Consider the following 23784-nt stretch of genomic DNA (forward strand, 5'->3'; position numbering starts at 1 on the left):
TCTCTGCTGTGTTATTTTCTCCATTCTTTGACTTCCTGAATGTCAATCTGCAACAATAATAGAAAAACTTGAAAGGCTCACCTCATTTGCTTTCTGGAAATCCATTCACTATCAGGCATTTTGGCAGATGATATCATTGTTCCTGACCTGATAAAGTCCATGTATTAAAATCCCCCTTATACAGCTGATAAAAGTAGTATGACAGATATAATGGAGATCTGTTGCGGACAGATATGGCTTCCAAGCCTACTCAGTAAGACTTTCCTAAGTCTTCCTTAGGGAGAAGCAGTAGAAAATATTTTTTTCCCCAACTAGTCAAAGGTTGGAACAATTTAATCTTTTAATCAACACCTTTATTATGATTTAGAAAAGATTATGGACTAGCAGGGAGCTCCTATCTTGAAAGGTACATATAGTAATACACTTCTAATGACCAAGCATGCATTCTGTTACTATTTTTGATGCGTTTTTCTGGAGCTTCAACCTAGAAAACGTTGCTGTTGCTGGCCCTTGTCAGGGCAGAGGGATTTACCGTTTAATACTGAAGTGCAGTTATGCCTTTAGTGAAACATTTTACAAGCTTCTGCTTTGTCATATCTAAGAAGGACACTTTACTATCCTGCTCAGAAGCGTTTTGACATTTAGGGGTCTTCTTGGCTCTTGTTGAGGAGCAGGTGGCAGCTATGGCCAGGAAGGTCTTTGCACAACTTCAAATGATATAAACCAGAAGGCTCTACTTGTGATCACTGATGCCTTATTCATCTCCCAGCTGGATTACAGCGATGTGTGCTTTATGTGGTGACCTTAAAGACCACTTGGAAGCAGTAATTGGCCTAGAAAGCAGTGTCATGGGTAGTTATGGATATACTATGGCATGCCCATGAAACATCACTGCTTTGCAAGCTTACTATCTCCCAATAGTCTACAATGTGTAATTCAGGATGCTGATTATCATTTATAAAGCTTTACATGACACAAGACTGGGTTATTTTCAGGACTGCCTATCTCCAGTTATATAATCCCTTCCACAGGCTGGGCATGCCCCAGACTCTTTGTTGTGCCAATATCATCTAGTTAGATCCCTTCTAAGGTCTAACTTGGAAAAGATAGCAAACATCCTCTGGAGTGACCCTCACCAAGACTTTATTGGCCCCAAAACCTGCTGGGTTTTTTTGGGGAAAACATTAAAACCCTTTTTCATATGGATTGGAATGTTAGATGTGCCTTTCTTGGGGATGGATGATGTTATAGCTGACCAGAATGCATTTTGCTTTTTATTTTAGTTTTGTTGATTGTTGTTTGTAAAGGGTTGTTAGTCACTCAGAGTCATTATGGCAAGTGGTAAAAATATAAATATTTCCTTCCTCTGTCTAAAAACTGAAGGATTCCACTCTATTTGCTACATTATTCATTTTGAGCTTTGTCAAAGGGAAATCCTTTGTGCAATAATATTTTTTTTCAGGGGAAAAACAACAATTTCATTTGCCCAAATGACTGAGAATGAATAGACTTGGTTTCAGAGGAATGAGATTAATTAAATATTAATTGTGATCTTGCCTGTTGTTACTTCAATAGAGAGAGAGAAAGGCACTCAGCACTATCCTTGAAATGCAAGAATTATACTTATTTATTTATTCATTTATCTCAATATTGATTTTACGATTTTAACTCTTTATGGAAGTTTCCATGGGAGATGATCATTCATCCACTGCAATCTGTAGCTGAAATAAAAAAAGTTTCAGACTTTCAGTTTAGTGGATTAATTTCCCTAGCACTAAGATATAGATGTAATATTTTAATAGATTTTTCTCCCTTTCAGATGAGAACTCACCAGCAAATTTCTGGGATTCCAAAAACCGTGGTGTAACTGGAACACAGAAAGGGCAGATCATATGGCGAATTGAACCTGGTCCCTATTTCATGGAACGTAAGTTTTCTGATAACACAGAATGTATATATGTGAACAACTCATTTCTAGAGGAATCCTTGGAATCTTTGCAATGAGTTTCTGAAACATTTTAGTATTCCCTAGAATTTATATCCTCTCAAAATCTTATCAGGCAAGAGACAGTGGCAATATAAAATGTTGATTGAGAAATATTGGTAGATAAGCAGTGAATTCCTACATATACGTATTTTGAGGCAAGTAGTGTTATTAAAACTGCAGAAAAAGGGAAAGAAGTAGTAAGCAAAAGGAACTGGATCAAGCAGATAAGGAAACAGAAAAGGAAATTAAAGTAAGTCTAGGGCAATGATGGCGAACCTTTTAGAGACCGAGTGCCCAAAAACTGCCCCCCACCCCCCGCTCCACCTCCCACCCTGTCTGCTACACCTTCGTCCACCCCCTGCCCCACCCAGCCGCAGGGCCACGCACCTCCTCCATGGCCTGCTGCAGATCGCCCAGGCAGCCCTGCAGCGCCATGGCAGCCACACCCTCCGCCCACACCCTGCAGCATCATCTGCACGCTATGGGGTGCGAGGGCAGAGTCTTGTCCCTGCTGCCTGGCTATGTCCTTGGCTGCACTGTTCCGTGCGGGCCACGCCTGGGGGCGACTCTCCAGGGGGGCTGCTGGTGAGGGGGCCGTGGGGAAAGGCGGGGTTGGGGTGATGGCACGCGTGCCCACAGAGAGGGCTCCTAGTGCCGCCTTTGGCATGCGTGCCATAGGTTCGCCAGTACTGGTCTAGGGTTATGCCTTGTACTTCAACTCTGCAAACTTAGATATTCTTGCTAACTATATCCTTCCTTCTGTCATGTCTACATTGCAATTCATACATTAACTTTTGTTCTTTAAATTGCTTGCATTTCTTGTTTTAGGTTCAGCTAAATTGTGAAAGTATCAAGAAATCTATTAACATCTTGTTCATATTTTTATCTTACTTGCTTTACAGTTCTTGTTAACAGACTATCTAGACCCATACCAGTCGGGCTTCAGGCCGGGACACAGCACGGAAACGGCATTGGTCACGTTGGTTAATGATCTCTGGAGGGCCCGGGACAGGGGTTATTCCTCTGTCCTTGTTCTTTTGGACCTCTCAGCGGCTTTTGATACCGTGGACCACGGTATCATGCTGCGGCGTCTCGGTGAGTTAGGAGTGNCTTGACGTGATGGCCCGTTGCCTGGAGGCCGTACGGGTCTGGATGGGGAGGAACAGACTCAGACTCAACCCTTCCAAGACCGAGTGGCTGTGGTTGCCGGCACCTCGGCATAGTCAGCTGATTCCATCGCTGTCTATAGGGGGCGAAATTTTGGCCCCCTCAGAGAGGGCACGCAACTTGGGTGTCCTCCTGGATCCACAGCTGACACTGGAAGATCATTTGTCGGCCGTGACCAGGGGGGCGTTTTATCAGGTTCGCCTGATCTACCAGTTGCGTCCTTTTCTGGACCGGGACGCTCTGCGCACAGTCACTCACGCTCTCGTCACCTCCCGCCTGGACTACTGTAATGCTCTATACATGGGGCTCCCTGTGAGGAGCATCCGGAGGCTTCAACTGGTCCAGAATGCGGCCGCGCGGGCGGTGTTGGGAGGGACTCGTCGCTCCCACGTAACGCCGCTGCTGCGCGAGCTGCACTGGTTACCAGTGGCCTTCCGGGTGCGCTTTAAGGTGTTAGTTACCACCTTTAAAGCGCTCCATGGCATCGGACCTGGATATCTCCGAGACCGCCTTCTGCCACAGATTTCCTCTCACAGACCAGTACGCTCCCACAGAGCGGGCCTCCTCAGGGTGCCGTCAGCCAAGCAGTGTCGGCTGGCGACCCCCAGGGGGAGGGCTTTCTCTGTGGGTGCCCCCACCCTCTGGAACGAACTACCCCCCGAGATCCGGACGATTCCAGATCTCCTAACTTTTCGCCGCGCCCTCAAGACATGGCTTTTTCAGCAAGCGGGTCTGGCCTAGGGAGAATTTTAAATAGGGACAATTTTAATTAGAATTTTAATGTAACACAGCGGTTAAATATTTGTTTTTAATTGGTTTTTATTGGGGATAGTGCCTGTATTGTTTTAATATGCTGTAAGCCGCCCTGAGTCCTGTTGGGAGAAGGGCGGCATATAAGTTTAATTAAATAAATAAAATAAATAAATCTACTTCTGCTTTTCTCCTTGACAGTTTCCTGTCAAGAGTTCTGAATTGAACTCTAACAAAAGCAAATTCTGCTGTTTGAAGTGGTTAATGGTTTTGATCATCATGGAATTCTTCATCAAAATCTGTATTATTTAAAAATAAAAAAGATTTACAGTGTATATGAACCTGAAAGAAAAGCCTGATCTGCTGAGATAAGACGCTCATAGCATTGCTTAATTTTCCAGGGGTGGAGTTGTACAATTGGATGTCATACTTCACACCACAACAACGGATGATCTCACCCAACAGCCTCATGTAGATGTTGAATAGGAGTAAAGAGAGGACCAAATTCTGCGGTATCCCACATAGCAGTTGCTGGGGGTGGGATCTCTCCTCTCCAAACACCACTGAGTCTTATCAGGACTAGAACAGGCTTCCTGATGAGGTGACGATTTTATCCATGCAATCCTTTCCGACTGTTGACGTTTCTCTGGACCAGGCCTCTCCATGTCTTCCGATCTTTTATTTATTTATTTATTAATTGCATTTATATCCCGCCCTTCTCCTTACGGACTCAGGGCGGCTGACAATTGAATAAAATACTAACATATATACATATACTTAATTAAAATTTGATTAAAACGAAATATTTAAATATGTCCAATTTAAAAGTAATTAAAACCCCCTTTAAAATCCCTCAGGCCAGTCCCGCTAGTTGGNGCGGGTCTGGCCTAGGGAGAATTTTAAATAGGGACAATTTTAATTAGAATTTTAATGGTAACACAGCGGTAAATATTTGTTTTTAATTGGTTTTTATTGGGGATAGTGTTTGTATCGTTTTAATATGCTGTAAGCCGCCCTGAGTCCTGTTGGGAGAAGGGCGGCATATAAGTTTAATAAAATAAATAAATAAAATAAACTATCCTACAGCTTGAACAAGTGTGAATTGTCAGAACAAATTATTATTATTATTATTATTATTATTATTATTATTATTATTATTATTATTGTTGTTGTTGTTGTTATTGTTATTGTTATTGTTATTATTTTTGTTGTTGTTGTTGTTGTTATTATTATTATTATTATTATTATTATTATACTAGCTGTACCCGGCCACGCGTTGCTGTGGCTCAGTCTGGTAAAAGCGTGTGTTGCTTTTATGTCCAACAGATGGCGCTGTTTTTCAAAAATCATGTTTTTACCTGTCACAGGTGTGACATCTATATAATATAGGTATATAAAAACACGCGCGTATTCGAATGCAACGTTGTGTCAAAATTTCAAAGCAATCGGTGAAGAACTTTCGAAGATTTAAGATTTTGAACAAACGAACATTTACATTTTTATTTATATAGATTATTATATCTACAATTAGATACATAAGATGGGTGGAAACATATTAACTCAAGTCCTAACCAAGGACCTAATAATTATGAAGGTAGCATTAAAATATAAGCTGTTCCAAGCAGGATTGCTTTTTTTTTTTTTTGTAAAATTAGAGTATTCAAGTCTGACAAATTCAATACTCAATTACTTTGAAACACATCCAATTTAGTACTCAACGCATTTTGACGCAAAAATGTTGTCCAGGTACTCATTGTTTGTTTGGTACTCAATGCACAAATTAGAACTTGTCAGTGTCAGCTGCCTTGTGACTCATTATATTATTCCTGATGGGAACAAATTGTTTAGTATTCATCATTTTTGATACTCATCACGCCTACTGGAACCAAGTACCGATGGGTACCAAAGTACCACTCTATTATTATCTGTTCACAACAATGTGAAATTATAGCTCAGTTTTTTAACTGATGTTGGCCTTTATATGCATCAAATTCTTCTGTAGGATATTATAATGTATTGGCATAGTATATATGATATCCTTCTGTATTTGACAGATGGAAATTTTGTCAATATGCATATTTTCTAAGTGCCATCCATGATTTTTTTGGTAGGGCACTCTGTATGCCAATAACCACCAGGACCACCATGACTGGTTGATGCCATAATCTTTCTGTTTCAATTTTCAGATCTTGATACTTTGTGATCTTCTCCAGTTCTTTGTCTTATACCATCCTCTGGTATTGCCACATCAATTATCAACATTTTCTTCCTTTCAACTACAGAGAAATCAATTGTGTTATGAACTTTATCAGTTTGTATTCAGAAATCCCATAATATTTCCACCTGGTCTTTTTTCAACTGCTTTTTTCAAATCTGTTTCCACCAATTTTTCAGTACTGGCACATAATTTTTACAGATGTTCTGATGAATCTTTTTGGTGACTTTGTTATGTCATGGTTTATAATCATCTTGGTGGATGAAAAAGAATCCAAACACAGGAATGTGGTACTCAGATTAAATAATTCAGAAGAGAACATGAAGGGGAGTTAGAGGAAGAAGGAATGATAATGCTGTCAAATACAAACCTTTGATCATCAGTGTAATAAGCCTTTGCCCTCCAGCTATCATTGGTTAAAAAGACAGGCTGAATTTGTACTGCAGCATTAATGCTATTAGAGGAGCTGAGAAGTATGGCCCTCCCCATACTCTGGAGAAAAGAATAAAACGGGAAATTTCCAATTGAAATTCTTGTGGCTTTGACAATGTCTGATAAGCAAAGAGGAGCTCCCTTCCCCCATAGAAAAGCTGAAGGAATATTACTTGCTATATGATGATAATGTGGCAAATTGCTCTTTTGGACTACTGTTTATTTATGTATTTATTAAATTTATATGCCACCCCTCTCACTATTCCAAACAATCCTGAGCAGCTTACAGTACAGTAAAAACAAGAATATAAAAACATTAAAATTAACGGAGGTTGTATAAAACGATTGCTCTCCCTATTATATTTTAGAAGGCAGAGCCCATCTTTTCTTCCTAGCTTCAATGGAGGATAAGCTGGTATCCTGAAGCTCAGTAATATGGCTTGCTTCCCCATGTGATTAAAAGCTTTGTGCTCTCAATTCTAGAATAACTGAAATAAATAAATAAAACATTCAACTTTTATTCTAGATGCATTGTCTATAGTGGAATGAGCAAACTGCAGTCCCAAGGCTACATATATCCTCCCAAACTGTTTTTAAAGCCATTGGAGTTCCCTGGGATGGTCTCCATGGCATAAAAATAAAAAGGTGGTATTGTAATTAACCATACTTTTTAGGTTATATGAGTAATTATTCCCCTGAAATGGAGGGGGGGAGATAGAAATTCTTGGTCCTACTTTTTTGCTTTGCTCAGTCTATTCCTTTTATATCACTCAGTCCACTCTAGTCTGGTGGACTAGGCAGCAACTTTCATACCATTTTTGGCAACATTTTCATAGACATATAGGTACAGCATATACTAGAATTTCAAATGGCTATTGCATTGAATTGTCATAACTCTGACCTATAGTCTTCCTAAGACAGTGGTGGCGAACCTATGGCACGGGTGCCAGAGGCGGCACTCAGAGCCCTCTCTGTGGGCACGTGTGCCATCGCCCCAGTCCTAGGCCTTCAGCTGGGTTTTATAAAACCTTTTCGCTTTAGGCCTCCGCTGCCGTGTGCAAAAAAAAAGGTTCAATCAATCAATTTCAACTTCTCGTGGGAAAAAAAAGATCTCGCAAAGTTGAAATTGATTGATTGATTGAACGTTTTAGACCCATCCAGTCTGCCATTATCACTGAAGCCACGCCCACCCAATGGGCCACGCCTACCCAATGGGCCATGCCCACCCAATGGGCCACACCCACCCGGCACCCAATGATACATAAGTGGGTTTTGGGTTGCAGTTTGGGCACTTGGTCTCTAAAAGGTTCGCCATCACTGTCCTAAGATGTTCTTTTTGTCATCTTAAGTAGTATTGACAGAACAATACTAGTTAAATACTTCCATACTCTTCCAAAAAGTCATTTCTTATTCAGATATCTGATTTGAGATAAATCTCATCAAACCCCCTGAGCAACAATCAAGACCAGAGAAGCATAGCAATGGAACAATTCCCTCTGACCTTATGTTAATAAAGTTTATTATTTAAAGGAGGATAATATAAGAACCCCAACAAATAACTTAGTTTGCAAATATGGAACCTATTTATAGACTTTCTCCTGTGTTTTTGTTTCCAATATGAGAAAGTGGGGTTAGTCACAATATCTCCTCTACTGTGAGGAGAATCCTTTCCTACTGAGCCCAGTGAAGAAATGCATACTACTAATCGTTATCAGATAATCCACACAATCCATTCTTCTTCCTTCCTATTAGTGCCATAAATTAGGATTTGATTTAATGCTTCTGTGGTGGTAATTAAAAATGGAAGGGATATAGCAGGAACTAAACCTTAGGAGTGTAGATTACTGAGGGAGTAGGGCTTCTAGGTGATTATTGAACAAACTTACTTATAAATAACTGACAGCACATAATTATTCATTTCTCCTTTTATATTTTATCTTAGTGTGATAATAGTTGGGATGACCAAAATGACCCTACATTTTTACATTCATGTTGATGTAAACATTTTCTGTTTAAAAGTTTTCAAAGCACCATTGGTTTCAGCTAAGGAAGTGTACAATGTTGACTATAAAATTAGACTTTTTAATTTTTTATTCCTCTGATTATATGACTGTGTAAGAGTTGAGATATAATAACATATCATGCCTTAGAAAGAAAAACAAATTTATATTATCTTGTGCTGCAATTCTGAATTAATATTTTGGCTAGATGCTTAAGTACGTTTTTTATTTTCTTCATATCCTTTGTTATGATTCATTAAAATTGAAAGTCAATAAAAATGGCAAAACTTTGTCTTCTCCCTGAGGAAAATCAGTTGACAGAATTAATTCTTGTAATGAAAGAAATAGTACTAAAGCTTGTGGGAACTGGCCATAAAGTTGAATGGTCTCTATCTCTGGTACTGAGTCATAGATATGTATTTACAGCAGTTCATCATTTATATTACTGTTTCCACAGGGAGAATTTGTATGAATTGAGTCAAAGAGAACTTTTTGATGCTTGTGTAATGTTAATGAAATTCTTCCTGCCTGCTTGATGTTCTGCCCTGTTCCCTTTCTTTGCCTTGTGTTCTCTTTGTAACGTTCAAGTGTAGTTTGGAACAGTAATTGATCAATCCATTATAGCAGTTGGGATGAAATTTGCAATTCACGTAGGAAGTGTGGAAGAAAAAGTAAAGTGCTAAAAATATATTCTGCACAGATTCTTGATTCTCAAGTTCTAATTTGGGGTACTAAAATGTAGATCTTAAGTAACAAGCAACACAACAACAATAATAATTATATATTCAAATTGCCACCCAAATCTCAACAACTCTGAGAAGATATTGCAGCTGATAATTACCTTGTCTAGAACTTAATCTTGGACTAATAAGCACATCTGGACTTTTGAAAGCGTATTATGGTTCTTGATATAAAACATGAGGGCTAGCTATTCCTAAAATGTCTGTTACAAACTTCCAATTCAGCAGGAAGTGAATGAGTGGGAATATTCCTGCCAATCTGTAGCCCCTCAGGACCCTTATTATCAACCTACCAACTTACCTTTTTGAATGGCAAGTATCATATTTAAAAATGGCTGGGCTGCAGCCTCCTGCCATTTTTATTTGTTAGGCATGGCCTTCTGACTTGTGACTGATTGACTTCTGACTTACTCAAAAAGGGACAATGTATTACAGTGAAACAGATACAGTTTTGGATTCTTGGGTCCAGGAAAAATGATGGGTGTAGATTCTTGCAGTTGTTTAAAAAACAAACTTGGGGGGAAAAATAGATGTGGAAAGCAAAGAAGGAAAAAGCTGAAATCCTTTGCTTAATTGGGCTGCTTAATTTTAATTTTGGCATCTGTATAGTTTCAATAGCTTAATAATATCTGTGTTGCTGCCAAAGGTTTCAAGGGCATCTCTTTTGGAGAAACAATTATTAGACTAATGATCTCATTATTTAATCAAATTGCTACAATTTAAGTAATATGGTCTCAATGAATTGTGGCTATTGCTACCAAAGCAGCTGTTCCATTGACTGTCTTCACTTACTATGAATTGTGCAGAAATTCTTATACTTCTTTCTCTTCATTTTTTTCCCTTTTAGCTGAAATAAAAATCTGCTTTAAATACTACCATGGTATAAGTGGAGCCCAGCGTGCAACAACTCCATGTATCACTGTGAAAAACCCTGCTGTGATGGTAAGTATATATATTGCCTACAATGGATCAATCTATTTAACACTAACATTAAACCTGTTAATTTAGGTTGACAGTATTTTCCAATGAATTATCTGATTTAATGAAGATATCTATATAAAGAGGTGATGAGTGATATTTTGCCGCTAAAGGTTACATTTCATTTATTCTTAAACTATTTAATTTTAATGTATCTTGAATTTTATCATTTTGTTTTGTCAGATAAGGTTGTTTGTGTTAGCTTAACGGCTTCTCAAAATCTGGTTTATCAGGTGCCATCTCTGTGGTCCTACTAGACCAGGGGTAGGCAACCTCGGCTCTTTTATGACTCATAGACTTCAACTCCCCATAGCTGACTCAGGAATTCTGGGAGTTGAAGTCCATGAGCCATAAAAGAGCCAAGGTTACCTACCCCTGTACTAGACTATCGAATATCATAATTATGCCTCCTTGACCTTTGCTAGCCTGCTTTTTTAAAGGCTGAATAAAGCTAAATGTGCCTCTGAATAGAATTTGATTCTATTTGGCGATCTGGAGTGAGCTCTGAATGCCCTTGTACGCTGCCCCATCCAAGCACTAACCAGAACTAAATCCCCTTAACTTTGGAGGCAAAAGAAAGTTGGTCACCTTAGGCTGAGCTGATCACAATAAAACATGTTTCCTTCTCCTTATTTCCCTCTCCCTGCCCGATTCATTGTTATTTATGAAATAATATTGTGGTAGCTTAACAACTTTGTAGAACCAATTTGATGTAGTGGCTGTGGCAGCAGGCGAGAAATCTGAATTGTAGTCCTGCTTTGGGCACAGTGCCAGCTTGGGTGACCTTGGGCCAGTCACACACACTCTCAACTCTCATCATGGTTCTGATAGATGAAACTGATCAAAAGACCTTCAAGGCAAGAATTCTTCCTCAAAGAACATTTTATTCAGGAAACAAAATATCGGCACTACATAGTTGAACCCAAAACTAGTTTCCCTTCCCCCGATACAAAGTAACAAATTGCAATTCCCACCCCCAATAAGCAGTCATAAATCAGGTTCTCCAATTAGCCTGAAACACAGGCTTTCTCCCCAGCTCCTCAGCCCGCCAAAACGTTATCAATTCGTCCTTGGGTTCCCACAAAGCAGCGTTTATTATTATGGCTAGCTGAGCTCAAGCATTCATCCCAACCCCTCTTCTGCACCTGATTTCTAAATAGAAGAAAAAGCATGTTAAAAGCAAAGAGAAAATGGCTGCGATTTTCATCAGTTGTCAGAGCAGGAACATCCAATGTTTACAGCGTTGACACCGGCAATGGTAAGCCACTTCAGAAAAACCTTGGTGGTGGAAACAGTACACTCAGAATAGCCTTTCCCAACTTGCTGTCATCCTGAGGTGTTTGCTGTATCTGTTGTATGCTTTGAACATCAGTGAGGCTGACCAGGGCTGTAGTTTTTCTGGTGCAACAAATCTGACTAGACTCGGCTTCAAGAAGGCTGTGTTAGCAAAGCTATCTTTAGTATTTATGCATGCACCTGGCCTGAGTAAAAAAAAAAAAAGCCCCCATAACTTTGGCTAAATGTATACTCATTACAAATGTATATGTTTGAATCATACTGTAGATAAGAGCAGGCTAGCAACCTCATCTCAGATTCTGCCTAGCAGAATCTGGAATATCTAGAGACAGTATTACATCAAATGTTGTTGACCCAATTCCTTTTTTTAAAAAAAAGGCTTATAAATGCAGTGGTTGAGAGTCAGTTTAATACAGTGGTTAAAGGTACTGGGCTAGAAGCTGTGAAATCTAGTCCTGCTTTAGGCACAAAGCTAGCTGGGTGACCTTGGGCCAGTCACACACACTCAGTCCTGGGAAGCAGATAATGCTTCTGAAAAACCTTGCAAAGAAAACTGCAGGGTCTAGTTCAGGCAGTAGTCAACCTTAGTAATGAAAAACTAATGATTTCTTCAAACTACCTTACTGAATAAGCAAGATATTTTAATGATTGCATTTATTCCTTATACTGTACAATTCATTGAAACAGACATACTATGCATATTTAATTACAGTTTGTTGTAGAATACAAAATGCAGATGAAGCCCAACTGCAATTGTGTTCAATTTCAGGTAATTACACCCTGAGTTTTAGAAGTGTAACTGGCTTCCCTATGCTTTGCAGTAAGGTACTCATACTATTTGGAGGCATTTGGAGATTAAGGAAACTATTTTCTACACTCTGTTTACACAAAGGAAATATTGAAATGGACCTTTTTCTCTTTGAAAAGATTGATAAGAAAAAAAATCTATTGGTCTCAGAAGCCGTTTAGCTAGTATTTGGTGGCAGACACAAATAAGAGCAGTGCAATTTGCGATTCTCAACAAAATAGGTAAAATAAATGAATCATGTCTCCACCAAACCTGAAGATTCCAGTCCTCTATATTCTGGTGATGTCACTGCTGGCAACCCCTGATCATTGAAAAAGTTGATTTAAAAAGTGCTGCTATTGGCCAGCAAATAATTGTGCACCATTGAAATAAACAATAGCATAATAGCATGCGGTATAATAGTTAAGATGGGATAGTCATTATTATTCAGGTTAATTTCATAGGATTGTTATAAAATTAGGAAACATCCTTGCCTAAATCATGTTCAGCTCCTTGAGCAAGGTGGGTAGACATCTGATAAAGAAAATGATATATCATTTTCTGATATAATATGAACATGACTCTTAAATATGACAACAACAACAACAATAATAATATAACCTATATATCAGTATATATAATTCAGTAGATAACAAGATTCACCATCTTCCCTGTAAATTTAGCAGTAACCAGGAGGAACAACAGTGTATTTATTTGTATAAAACAACTATATGGAGAAAATAAAACTTACCACAATAAAGCGTATTTATGTCTCTCCTATTCTTCTATTAGAGATTCAGATCAGCTGAGGCAGATGCCTAGAATTGTCTTTTTAGCTGTCACTTCCTCAATTTTCTGCTCTTTCTAACCTGGATCTTAAGGTTAAATAAAACAAGCTTATTTATCTAATAATTAATTTCTATATATCAGCATGCCAAGAGTATAAACAATGGGTGAAATTTGGAATGAGAATATTGCTGTTCAGGACTGAACCAGCAAGAAAGCCAAGTCACAATTCCCAAGTCAAGTTTTTTTCTGTTCTGTTTTCAGTTTGATGGTCAAAATTCTATAATCTGTAGAAACCATTGAGTATGCTTAGATGCTGTGATCCTTTTAATTTTAATATATTTTTATTTTTTACATTTCAAATTTATCATATCTTCGATTTTATCCAACCACAGTGATAATTCCCTCATATTTTTCATAGTCCTATTTGGATTCAGTGCTCAAATGAATTTGCTGTAAGAGAGACTAATTTTTCTCTCCTCAAACTGTTCATCCCCTGCTGGGTCAAATCAATAACTAAAACTATAACCTTGACTGACTTGTTATTTTTTAATAACAAATCAATATGTGTGCCACAGAAACCAAAATGGTATTTTGAAACAAAACAAAAAAACCATACACTGATATTCCTCAAAAGCCACCTGTTTTCTCATTAGTAATTCTGGTACAACAAAGGATATTTAGTTCACCTATTTTTTGTGCACTTACATTAATTGATTCCTATATAGAAAGTATTTTAAGCATTTAATAAATGAATCACTTTGTTCTATATTTAGAAAGGGTTTTTTTCAGATTTTTCTTATATTTTGAACTGCAAAATACAACATAAAATATCCTCTGTCTTTTAGATGGGGGCAGAAGGCACTGATGGTGCTTCTACAGGTCAGCACTGCCGAAAATTAATTAGTTTTAAACTCTCAGGTAAGTTTTGCTTATTTTTTGTCCCTTTAAACCAGAGCATTATGAATTTTTTATAGGGAATTCTGTAGAATGAATATAAATCAAATAAATTTGATGGTTCAATTTTAAGTAGAAATTTGAGTGAAATTTAAGAGGAATTTCTCGTGAAAATAATACTTTGGATCCAGTTTGTTTGAGTCAGGAGAAAGAAATTTAAAAAAGAGTGAAAATAGAATGACTGCAGGAAGAAAAGCCAAGTCCTGTCTGAAAAAGTATTAGAAGGTCCACAGAGTGAATAGAAAGCAGAAGGAGAAGAGGATGGAGAAGATGCTTGGAAGGAATTGCCACAGAAGAGTGTGGGTGCTCATTATGAAGAGAGACCTTTGGTTGAATGATGAAGTGAAAAAGACTGTGAATGTGGAAAATTATAAAAGAACGATTGCTGAACAAGTGAGAATTGAGAAGATGTTATATAATGTGTATACAGAGAAAATACAGTTGCAAACACTATGATGAAAGAGAGCAAGGGACAGTTAATATTAAAAAAACGCATTTGGGCAATCTCCCATCCTCTCCTGCATAGAGACGTTCTGAAGAGTGGTCTACTTACTGGTGCTTCAGTTTTTGCTTGCCATACCTACACCAAAACTCTTCTTTTACCTAATTTCTAATATGTACAATGTTTCCATGAGTTAGAGTGTGTTATACTTTGCAGTGCATGCAGAATATAAAGTTATGCAGAGCACGAATGAATACCCAGTGTACGCAAAATTTGGTACACAATGTTTCTCAAACAGAAGGTCTTAAAAATTGAGGAGTGGCTCAGTTTATCTTCATCTACACTTCTTTTGGGTCAAATCTCTAGGTCCAGCTTTTCTTTTCTTAGAAGAGTTACTGTTGGTCTAAAAGTTCCATTGAATAAATAATTTTTGACAATAACATTTTAGAAAAAAAAGTCACCTTGGAAAATATTTTGACCTCAAATCCCTGCCCCTTATGAAATTAACTATACAGCTTCTCTTACTATGTTAATGGCCACAGTTTAGTACTGCTTTATTGAGCTGTCCAATCACATCTAACAATCATGTTGAACAACTGTTACATTCTCATCTTATATCCAAATGAATGCACAAGAAATATAAATATTTCTTTCCATAAATATGAAAGTGACTTTTTAGTAAAATAAGATGCAGCTAACCCTATTTCAATTCTGTAGAATTTCTATCTATGTGCAAATACAGATGTAGAAAAGCTAACATTATTTATTTATTAAATTTATAAATTTATGCCACAATTACTTTATATATGAAAAAATAGGACGTGCTTCAGATTGAAAACTATTAACGAAATTCAGAATATCTCATGTTCATTTTAGGATATAGTAAGACAAAGTTTACAACTAAGTGCTTTACAACTTTTGGTTTGCAAAGCTAATAAAAGGTGAGATTATAACAAGTTAGATTGAGAAACCAGCTGTAAGAAGATATTGAGGATATATACTATTTTTTGAGAAATGATTTATTTAGACACATTTGATTTGGATCTCAAGTATTTTTTGTCTAAAATGCTTATTTTTCAAAACAAACTGGTGCCTTCAGTTTTGCAGAAAATAGACATGTCTTGGGTCCCACAAATGAGAAACTCATATGTCAGTTCATCAGCAGCTGCATCTTCACTAAGTAAAGAGAAAATCTTTGTTGGGTTGTTGTTGTTTTTTTTGTAGAAGGATGAATGTTTAGTATGTCAGTGGAAAAACTGGAAGAAGGAAGCTCCTCTCCCAATTTCATAGCTCAAGTAACAATTATAGATAAAAGTTGTAATAGCAGCTGGGAAGAGGAGCAAAGGAGATGCCTTTGAAAAATGTACCTTCCCAGTGCCCAGCTATGAACAGATCTGAGGATCTCTAACCCTCTTTGCCCTCCCCAGCTGCCCCCTCCTCTGTTGCTCAAACTATGCTCTGAAAATCCCTCTAACGAAGCAGCTGTTAAGAACATGTGAAAAGTTGCTTCAGAGGGAGGAAATTGCTGTACTCTCCCTGGTACAAGGGAGCAATTTGTCAGCAAAAAACCCTTAATTGGATATCACTCAAAGTTGTCTTGGCTAACTTTTTCATCCATTTGCTCTCCTCCCCCCCCCCCCAAATATGGATAATGTTTTCCAAGGTCAGCAGTCTTACATCACTACTATGTGATGTGAATACACTGATAGGTCGAACAACTCTGTCTTCATCAACAGCAACAAGAATGTTACTGTTCCTCAGGCTTCTGGACATGTGCTCTCCTTGCTCCAAAACATTTCCAATATAATAATTTGTTCAAAGTAAATATGGCAATATTGAAATTAAAAAAGGGAATACCTTAAGATTGTACATTACACGGAGCATAGGTATAATTCCATAGCCTCACTCAAAACTTGAAAAATCATTGAAATGGTTTATTTTGTATAGTGTTCAAATCCCTATGCTGCAAGCATTCTCAAATTGGAAATAGTGAATGTTTAAATTAAGTTAAATATTTTAAATTGGCAAATGCTATACGTATCAGACACTATTTGCTCCTCTTATTCATGTTTTCGCTTATAAATTGCCTTTGCAAATAATATGTAGTTTTCAGTTTCAGCAGATGTGCACATACCATTATAAATTCTGTCCCCTGTTTTTAAACATGTTGAGAGAGGGAATTAGAGAATTAATGTTAAATATACATGTAAAATAATTCTGAATTGTTTTCTGTAAACTTTTTTTTTACATTACTAATAGACAATTTGTTTCTCCTGGCATGTGTCTCTATAAAGAGGCTCTATTTATACACTGATAGATTCTCATTTCAGTATAGTGAATTACTTCTAGCCACTGAATGATAGCTTTACTACACAAGTTAGGTTGTGAAAATATCATTGGTCCAATGAACTAATTGGATGCATACTTTCTAGATTATTAATTCCAAATTACTGGTTTAACATAACATCTTTTGTATATGACATTGCTTGATGAAAAAATAAGTCTGGTATAAGATCTCCAAGATTGTACATCTCCATCTCTGGTTTTCTTCATAGTAATGCAAAATTATGTTAACAACATACAGAGTTAAAGTGAGACATTAATATTGTCTTATGCTAACAAGTTCTCAGTTTTATGTAGCTTCTGGCCATTGCTTTACAAATTGATACAGGTTTTCTGACAACAGAGATAGCTTTGCTATTGCACACTGAAAGAGATTGCCTTGCTGCTTTGGGTTTATGGATTCAATTTATTAGTGCTAAAATCTCATGTAATTTTGGGTGGTCAAAATGGTTTTCCATTCCTGCTTTAATCTGCAGCAAGATTTTTCATCCTGGAGTAATAGATTAGTTATGTTTGTCTCTAGTTTTATTTTATTAACTTCTACAAGCCATTAAGTATAACTCATTGAAGCTTCAATGATCTATGGTTATTACTTAGATGTGTACGGCAACTCCCCCCCCTGCACAATGATGCCAATCATTTTTTTTTAAATACTTGAACACAAAATTTATCTTTGACTGATATCTCTCCTTATTCTTCTGTAAAGTTAGCTTCTTCCTCACTTTGGAAAATAATGCATCAATACAAATTACTAATGGGTACATGCCACTGTAAGGCTTTATTCAAACTAGGATGTCATAGTGGCTAGTTCATCATTTTGAATGGCTTTGACATATATGTTCAAACAGTAGTATGTCCATGAAAAGGTTCAATTTTGTAATCACCACCTCACTGGTATAAACAAATTTAATGTATGCAGTGAATTTTCTGTAGCAGCATTATTCAACCTGATGTCCTTCAGCTATGAGTTCAGCTTTGAGCTGTGGTGGTGCAGTGGTTAGAATGCAATACTGCAGGCAAGTTCTGGTGACTGCTGGTTGCCTGCAGTTTGATTCTCATTGGCTCAAGGTTGACTCAGCCTTCCATCCTTCCAGGGTTGATAAAATGAGGAGCCAGATTGTTAGAGGCAATATGCTGACTCTGTAAACCACTTAGAGAGGGCTGTAAAGCACTGTGAAGAGGTATATAAGTCTATATAAGACTATTGCTATTGCTATTTCACAATTCCCTGCTATTGTGACCAGTAAATCTATATAAAAGCAAAGTGTTATGTTGTTGGAAGACTTAATGGTAGATTGGAAAAATAATTTTTAGCAAGTATGCCTGATGTACCGGTAGTCCTCAACTTACAATAGTTCATTCAGTGACCGTTCAAAGTTACAACTGTACTCAAGAAAGTGACTTATGATCGTTTTTCCCACTTATGACGGTTACAGCATCCTTATGGTCACATGATCAAAATTTAGACACTTGGCAACTGACTCATTTATGACGGTTGCAGTGTCCCAGGATCATCTTATGTGAACCTCTGACAAGCAAAGTCAATGGAGAAGCCAGATTCACTTAACAACTGTGACACTAACTGGACAACTACACTGATTCACTTAACAACTGTGGCAAGAAAGGTCATAAAATAGGGCAAATCTCACTTAATAAATGTCTCAACACCAGAAATGTTGGGCTCAGTTGTGGTCGTGAGTCGAGGGCTACCTGTATTTCTTGTATTATTATTATTGTTCTCTGTTCTCCTTTCTTCCTTTTCTGTCTTTTAAAGATATTCGGGCCATTGGACTTAAAAAAGGAATGTTCTTCAATCCTGACCCTTACCTAAAGATGTCCATTCAGCCTGGAAAAAAGAAAACGTTTCCTACATTTGCACACCATGGGCAGGAAAAGCGGTCCAATATCATCAGTAATACAACTAATCCTATTTGGCATAGAGAGGTAATAAATGGTTTTGAAGAAAGCTTAAAACTGTGGTACTATTGCTTGGGCACCAGATTATAATGTTCTTGCTTATAGCTGCCCATCTGTTAGGTACAGAAGCAGAGTGCGATTTTAGATGATATTTACCTGGACATAAAGTGAAAAGAGAAAATTTGTGAACCCTTTAGAGTTGTCTGTAATCCTGCAGTAGACTTACAGTATGATCAGAATTTATTAAGCCCTATTGTTTTTATTGAATATATTGAGGCAACAAATTCACCATCTTTTTTGATGAAAATATGTGAACTTCTTAAGGTCTAAGGGGGGAAATTGAGTGAGATGTTTCATTCAGTCAGAAAACAATCAGATGGGAGCTTGAGAGTCATTCCCTGCTAATCCCCCCTCCTCATATATACATACATATATACATACATACATACATACAGTATATACACACACATACATTTATACATACACACACACACACGCACACGCACAGTATATATACCTGTTGAGTGAGCCCCATGGAATTGGCTCTTCATGACAATATAGACCAGTGGTTCTCAACCTTTTTAATGCCGCGACCCCCAACCGGTCGTAAGTCAAGGACTAAACCGGTCATAAGTTGAGGACTAAACCGATCGTAAGTCGAGGACTAAACCGGTCGTAAGTCGAGGACTTTCCCTGCCCGGGAGCGCCGCACATGCGTGGTTCCGCCTCCTGCGCCGGCCGAGGCGTAGCTGGCAAGCGGCAGAGACGGAGCAGGCCGACCACCAGCTGGCCCAGCTCAAGGGAGGTAAGGCACCCGCCGGAAAAGGGGAAAAAAATGGCAGACAACCTTGCTTGGCGACCCCCGTGAAATGGTCGATCGACCCCAAATGGGGTCCCGACCCATAGGTTGAGAACCGCTGCTATAGACCTCAGAAAAAGTGTCATGGTTTCTTAGGTTAAATGCACTATAAATCTATTGCCAAAGACTTTGGCTTTCGGCAATTCAAGGTAGAAATATAATCTACAAATAAAGAAAACGCAGCATCATTGTCACTTTTCCCAAACTTATTTATCAAACAAAAATCATTACAAGGTGCAACATATGGGAGGTTGCAAAAAACTCCAGAGTAATGGTAAAAGATCCACAGGCTATTCTTACATTGTCTGATGCCAGTGTTCAAGAATCTAACATATGTAAAACATTGAACAAGAGTGGTATTTGTAGGAGAATATTGAGCAAGAAACCACTGTTTTCCAGAAAGCACATTGCCACCTGTCAGAATTTATTAGAGACTGTCTGGATGATCCAGCAGGCTATTGGAACAATGCTTTGCACACTGATGAGACAAAATTGGAACTGTTTGTCATTTATGAAAAATGTTACATTTGGAGAAAATGAAACACTGTGTTCCAATAAGAGTGCCTAATCCTAGGCATGAAGCATGGCTGTAAGAGTATCTTAGATTGGTACCACTTTTTAATCTCAGAATCTGACAGTTCTCAATCACTAAGGGAAGATTGGTGGCAAAACATAGAATGTTCTAATGGAGATGTATTCTTGTAAGATATCACTAAATTCATGTTTATGTGAAGTCTTTGTGGCTGAATGTTTTCTACTTTTCCTATTTCAACAACAGTCTCAAACAGTTGTCAATGGATATTTGTGAAATATGGATTATGGTAATTCATAATGTCTATATAGGAATAATTCTTTTAAAATATTGCTGAACAAATAATAGATATACTTACCTTCGTTGCTTGTTTTATGAAACATAGATACATATGTATTTTATGTTTGCAGAAATATTCTTTTGTAGCACTTTTGACTGATGTCTTGGAAATTGAAATCAAAGATAAATTTGCCAAAAGTCGTCCTATCATCAAGCGTTTTCTTGGAAAGCTCACTATACCTGTGCAGAGACTATTGGAAAGACATGCAGTAGGGTAAATGAATGTTTTCTTTGTTCATTTTAAGCCTATCTGAAGGAAAGGGAAGATTGTTTTCCTTTAAAAGACTTAAATATTTGGTCTGAACTTACTTTATTTACAATTCTTAAGCTTTTCTGTTATATATTGTCTCACTCTTTCAACACAATCCCTCATATACCATTTTAACAAGTTGTTTTTTTAATTAAAATGTGCTGAATTATAAGACACAGGTTCGTACAGTAGTGTGCAAATTTATTGACAGCATTATTGCCTGGTTAAAAATATTTTAAATTATTTTATTGTTGAAAAGATGCAATTAAATTCAGTAAGGTTAGAATGTATATATAATCTCGCTACAGATATTTTGCGAGTTTTAAATTATTATTTTTCCAATCAATACATTTATAAAGTTAATTTGCTTCTTAAACAACTGTGTAGAACAAGGCATTAATCAAACATAGCTGATGTTAATGTTTAATACTGTATACATTAAGAATCTGTTTAAAGATATGTTGCTGTATATGGTAAAAAACTAACGTTATGTTTTAATATAATGTAAGTCAGATTGGGACTTACTCATATGTTGAAAACTAAAGTGTCAGATAGAATACCTACATAAAAATTCTAGGAAAGGGACATACTAATTAGTAAGAGGGCTTGCTACAGAGAACGTGAAATGCAATACTTACTTGGATGCATTCATTAGAGGGATTGATATAATTCCCATAAGGTTTGTGGAATGGCTGCTTCACCACGTTTGGCACACAGTTTTGCTTGGGCACACATTTAATGTGCCTTAATTAATTGCTGAATTGCATTCTGTAGATTTACTAAACAAGAATATTAGTTATTGATGGAATACTGTACCACTTTTTATTGAGGCATAAGAAAATTCCCAGGGAATAGGTCCAATGAGCATACAGTTCAGATCTGTATCTTTCTACTAGGAAATTAAGAACCTGACTGAGAACATTCTGAAGTTTGTGGAACACTTCACTTGGTTGTCAATAGGCATCTAATCAGGCATACACTGCATACAGGTGGGTGTGCATCCGTGATTTAACAAGCACTTTGCTGCTTAGTAAGTGAAATGCCACTGTGGATCTCCCCTCTGAAATTGTGAAACAGCTGCAACCACTCAAAGGCTTGACGAGACTTCTTCAAGATCCTCCTGAGGACTTTTGGGCATGTGTTCATATTGCCTGTCCTCAGTTCTACAAAGTTTCCATTTCATCACAGTGTTGTCATGCTATTGCATGACTATTAAGAATCAAACCAGTTTGTAAACAAATGGCTCCTTTTTCACAGATTTTCTCAGCAATATAATACGTTGCATATATGGAGAAAGACAAATTCAGTTTGAAAACAGTTATCAGCTTTTCCCAAGTGGGGTTGATGCAGGTAAGAAAAATACATTGCAGATTTGAAAAGAAAGAACAGGTTACTTAAGCTATGTTGGCCTGTGAAATGAGTTTCCCACTGAGCCAGTTAAATGCTGTAGTCTTCTAAAACATTCAGGATTCTTCATTAAACTTGGGTCAAAGTTGTAGAAGGAAAACACTGTGCTGATGCCCTAAAAAGTAAAGTTTCTAAAATTTCAAATGTTTTTTCATGTTATATTTTTTGCTTCAGCAACTGTATTGTAATCTGAAATTCAAAATTGTGCTGTGCTAATCAAATAGATGTGTTTTTAATAAATTTGCACACTACTGAATGCTACAATATAATTATCAATCCAGGAAAAGTTTAGGATATTATTTAATCATTCACAAGGTGTTAAGATCTAGAGCAGACATGTCAAACTCACAACGTCACATGACGCCGCACAACGTATTGGAGCTTTTTCCCCACTGCCGGCAATGGGATGGGTGCGGTTTCCTGGTGACACGTCCGGCCCGCGGGCCAGCAGTTTGACACCCCTGATCTAGACTGTTTACCTCAAAGGTCTTTTTCCTTAGTGCTGTTTACTAGAATATTATTATGATGTGGAAGCCGATGCTGGTGACTTCTTCCAGCACAGTAGTATTAATACTGAAATACTCATTAATAAGACCTGACTGGCCTCTAATTCTAGGTTCATGTTTAAAAAAGAGATTAATGGGAACAGTTTCTTACATATCCATAAAATGCATTTTTCTTGTAGCAATGAGTTTGGCCCGTTTATAGATTTTGTCTGCCATCTTGTGGTCACATGAAATTGCTCCATGAGGTACTGGGCATTTCGATTTGAATATGCTATACATATTCAGTGTACATATACATTAACTATACCCCATCACTACAAACAGCCTAAATCATATACTGTACAAAGTTTACATTAAAAAGTTCTTTGTGGTACAGTACAAACCATCTTCTGGGAGAATCAGGAACCTGATCAGAAATATTATTATTTATATAATAATATATAAATTAATCTTTATTCTGATCCCAACATTTATTCAAAGCAAGGCATATTAGTGGAATTTGAGAGCTTAAACCATTCAGTAAAATGTAGCAATGGCTTAGTCCCGTGGTGGCGAACCTATGGCACGCGTGCCACAGGTGGCACGCAGAGCCCTCTCTGTGGGCATGCGCGCCATTGCCCCAGTCCTAGGCCTTCAGCTGTGTTTTATAAAACCTTTTTGCTTTAGGCCTCCACCGCCGTGTGCAAAAAAAAAGGTTCAATCAATCAATTAATTACAACTTCTCGCGGGAAAAAAAAGATCTTGCAAAGTTGGAATTGATTGATTGAACTTTTTAGTCCCACTCAGTCTGCTGTTACCACCACAGCCACGCCCACCCAATGGGCCATGCCCACCCAATGGGCCACGCCCACCCAGCACCAACGATACTGGATGTTTTGGGTTGCGGTCTGGGCACTAGGTCTCTAAAAGGTTCGCCATCACTGGCTTAGTCTGTCTTCCACCATTTTTAGACTTGATCATAGAGTTGTTACCTTTAGAAACAGTTCTAATTCAAATGCCTTGGGAAAATTCCCTGTTGGGAAAGTGGAAAAATTTCAGAATCAAGAATTGTTAAATGGCTAGGTTAAATATTATGAATTGAATTAAATAAAATA

At 37.6% G+C, this 23784-nt stretch overlaps 1 protein-coding gene across 1 annotated transcript in view; it reads left to right on the forward strand.

Annotated features, from left to right (window-relative positions):
- HECW2 (HECT, C2 and WW domain containing E3 ubiquitin protein ligase 2) overlaps positions 1-23784 on the forward strand; it is a 116824-nt gene that overhangs the window by 28689 nt on the left and 64351 nt on the right. Inside the window, exons 2-6 of the mRNA XM_015813025.1 lie at positions 1820-1927; positions 10139-10233; positions 13987-14059; positions 18655-18824; positions 20599-20741. Coding sequence (XP_015668511.1) covers positions 1820-1927; positions 10139-10233; positions 13987-14059; positions 18655-18824; positions 20599-20741 — 589 coding nt within the window. The remainder of the gene's footprint in view (positions 1-1819; positions 1928-10138; positions 10234-13986; positions 14060-18654; positions 18825-20598; positions 20742-23784) is intronic.

The sequence above is a fragment of the Protobothrops mucrosquamatus genome, unplaced genomic scaffold (assembly GCF_001527695.2).
Source record: "Protobothrops mucrosquamatus isolate PMUCROS unplaced genomic scaffold, P.Mucros_1.0 scaffold129, whole genome shotgun sequence".
NCBI classification, from domain to species: domain Eukaryota; kingdom Metazoa; phylum Chordata; class Lepidosauria; order Squamata; family Viperidae; genus Protobothrops; species Protobothrops mucrosquamatus.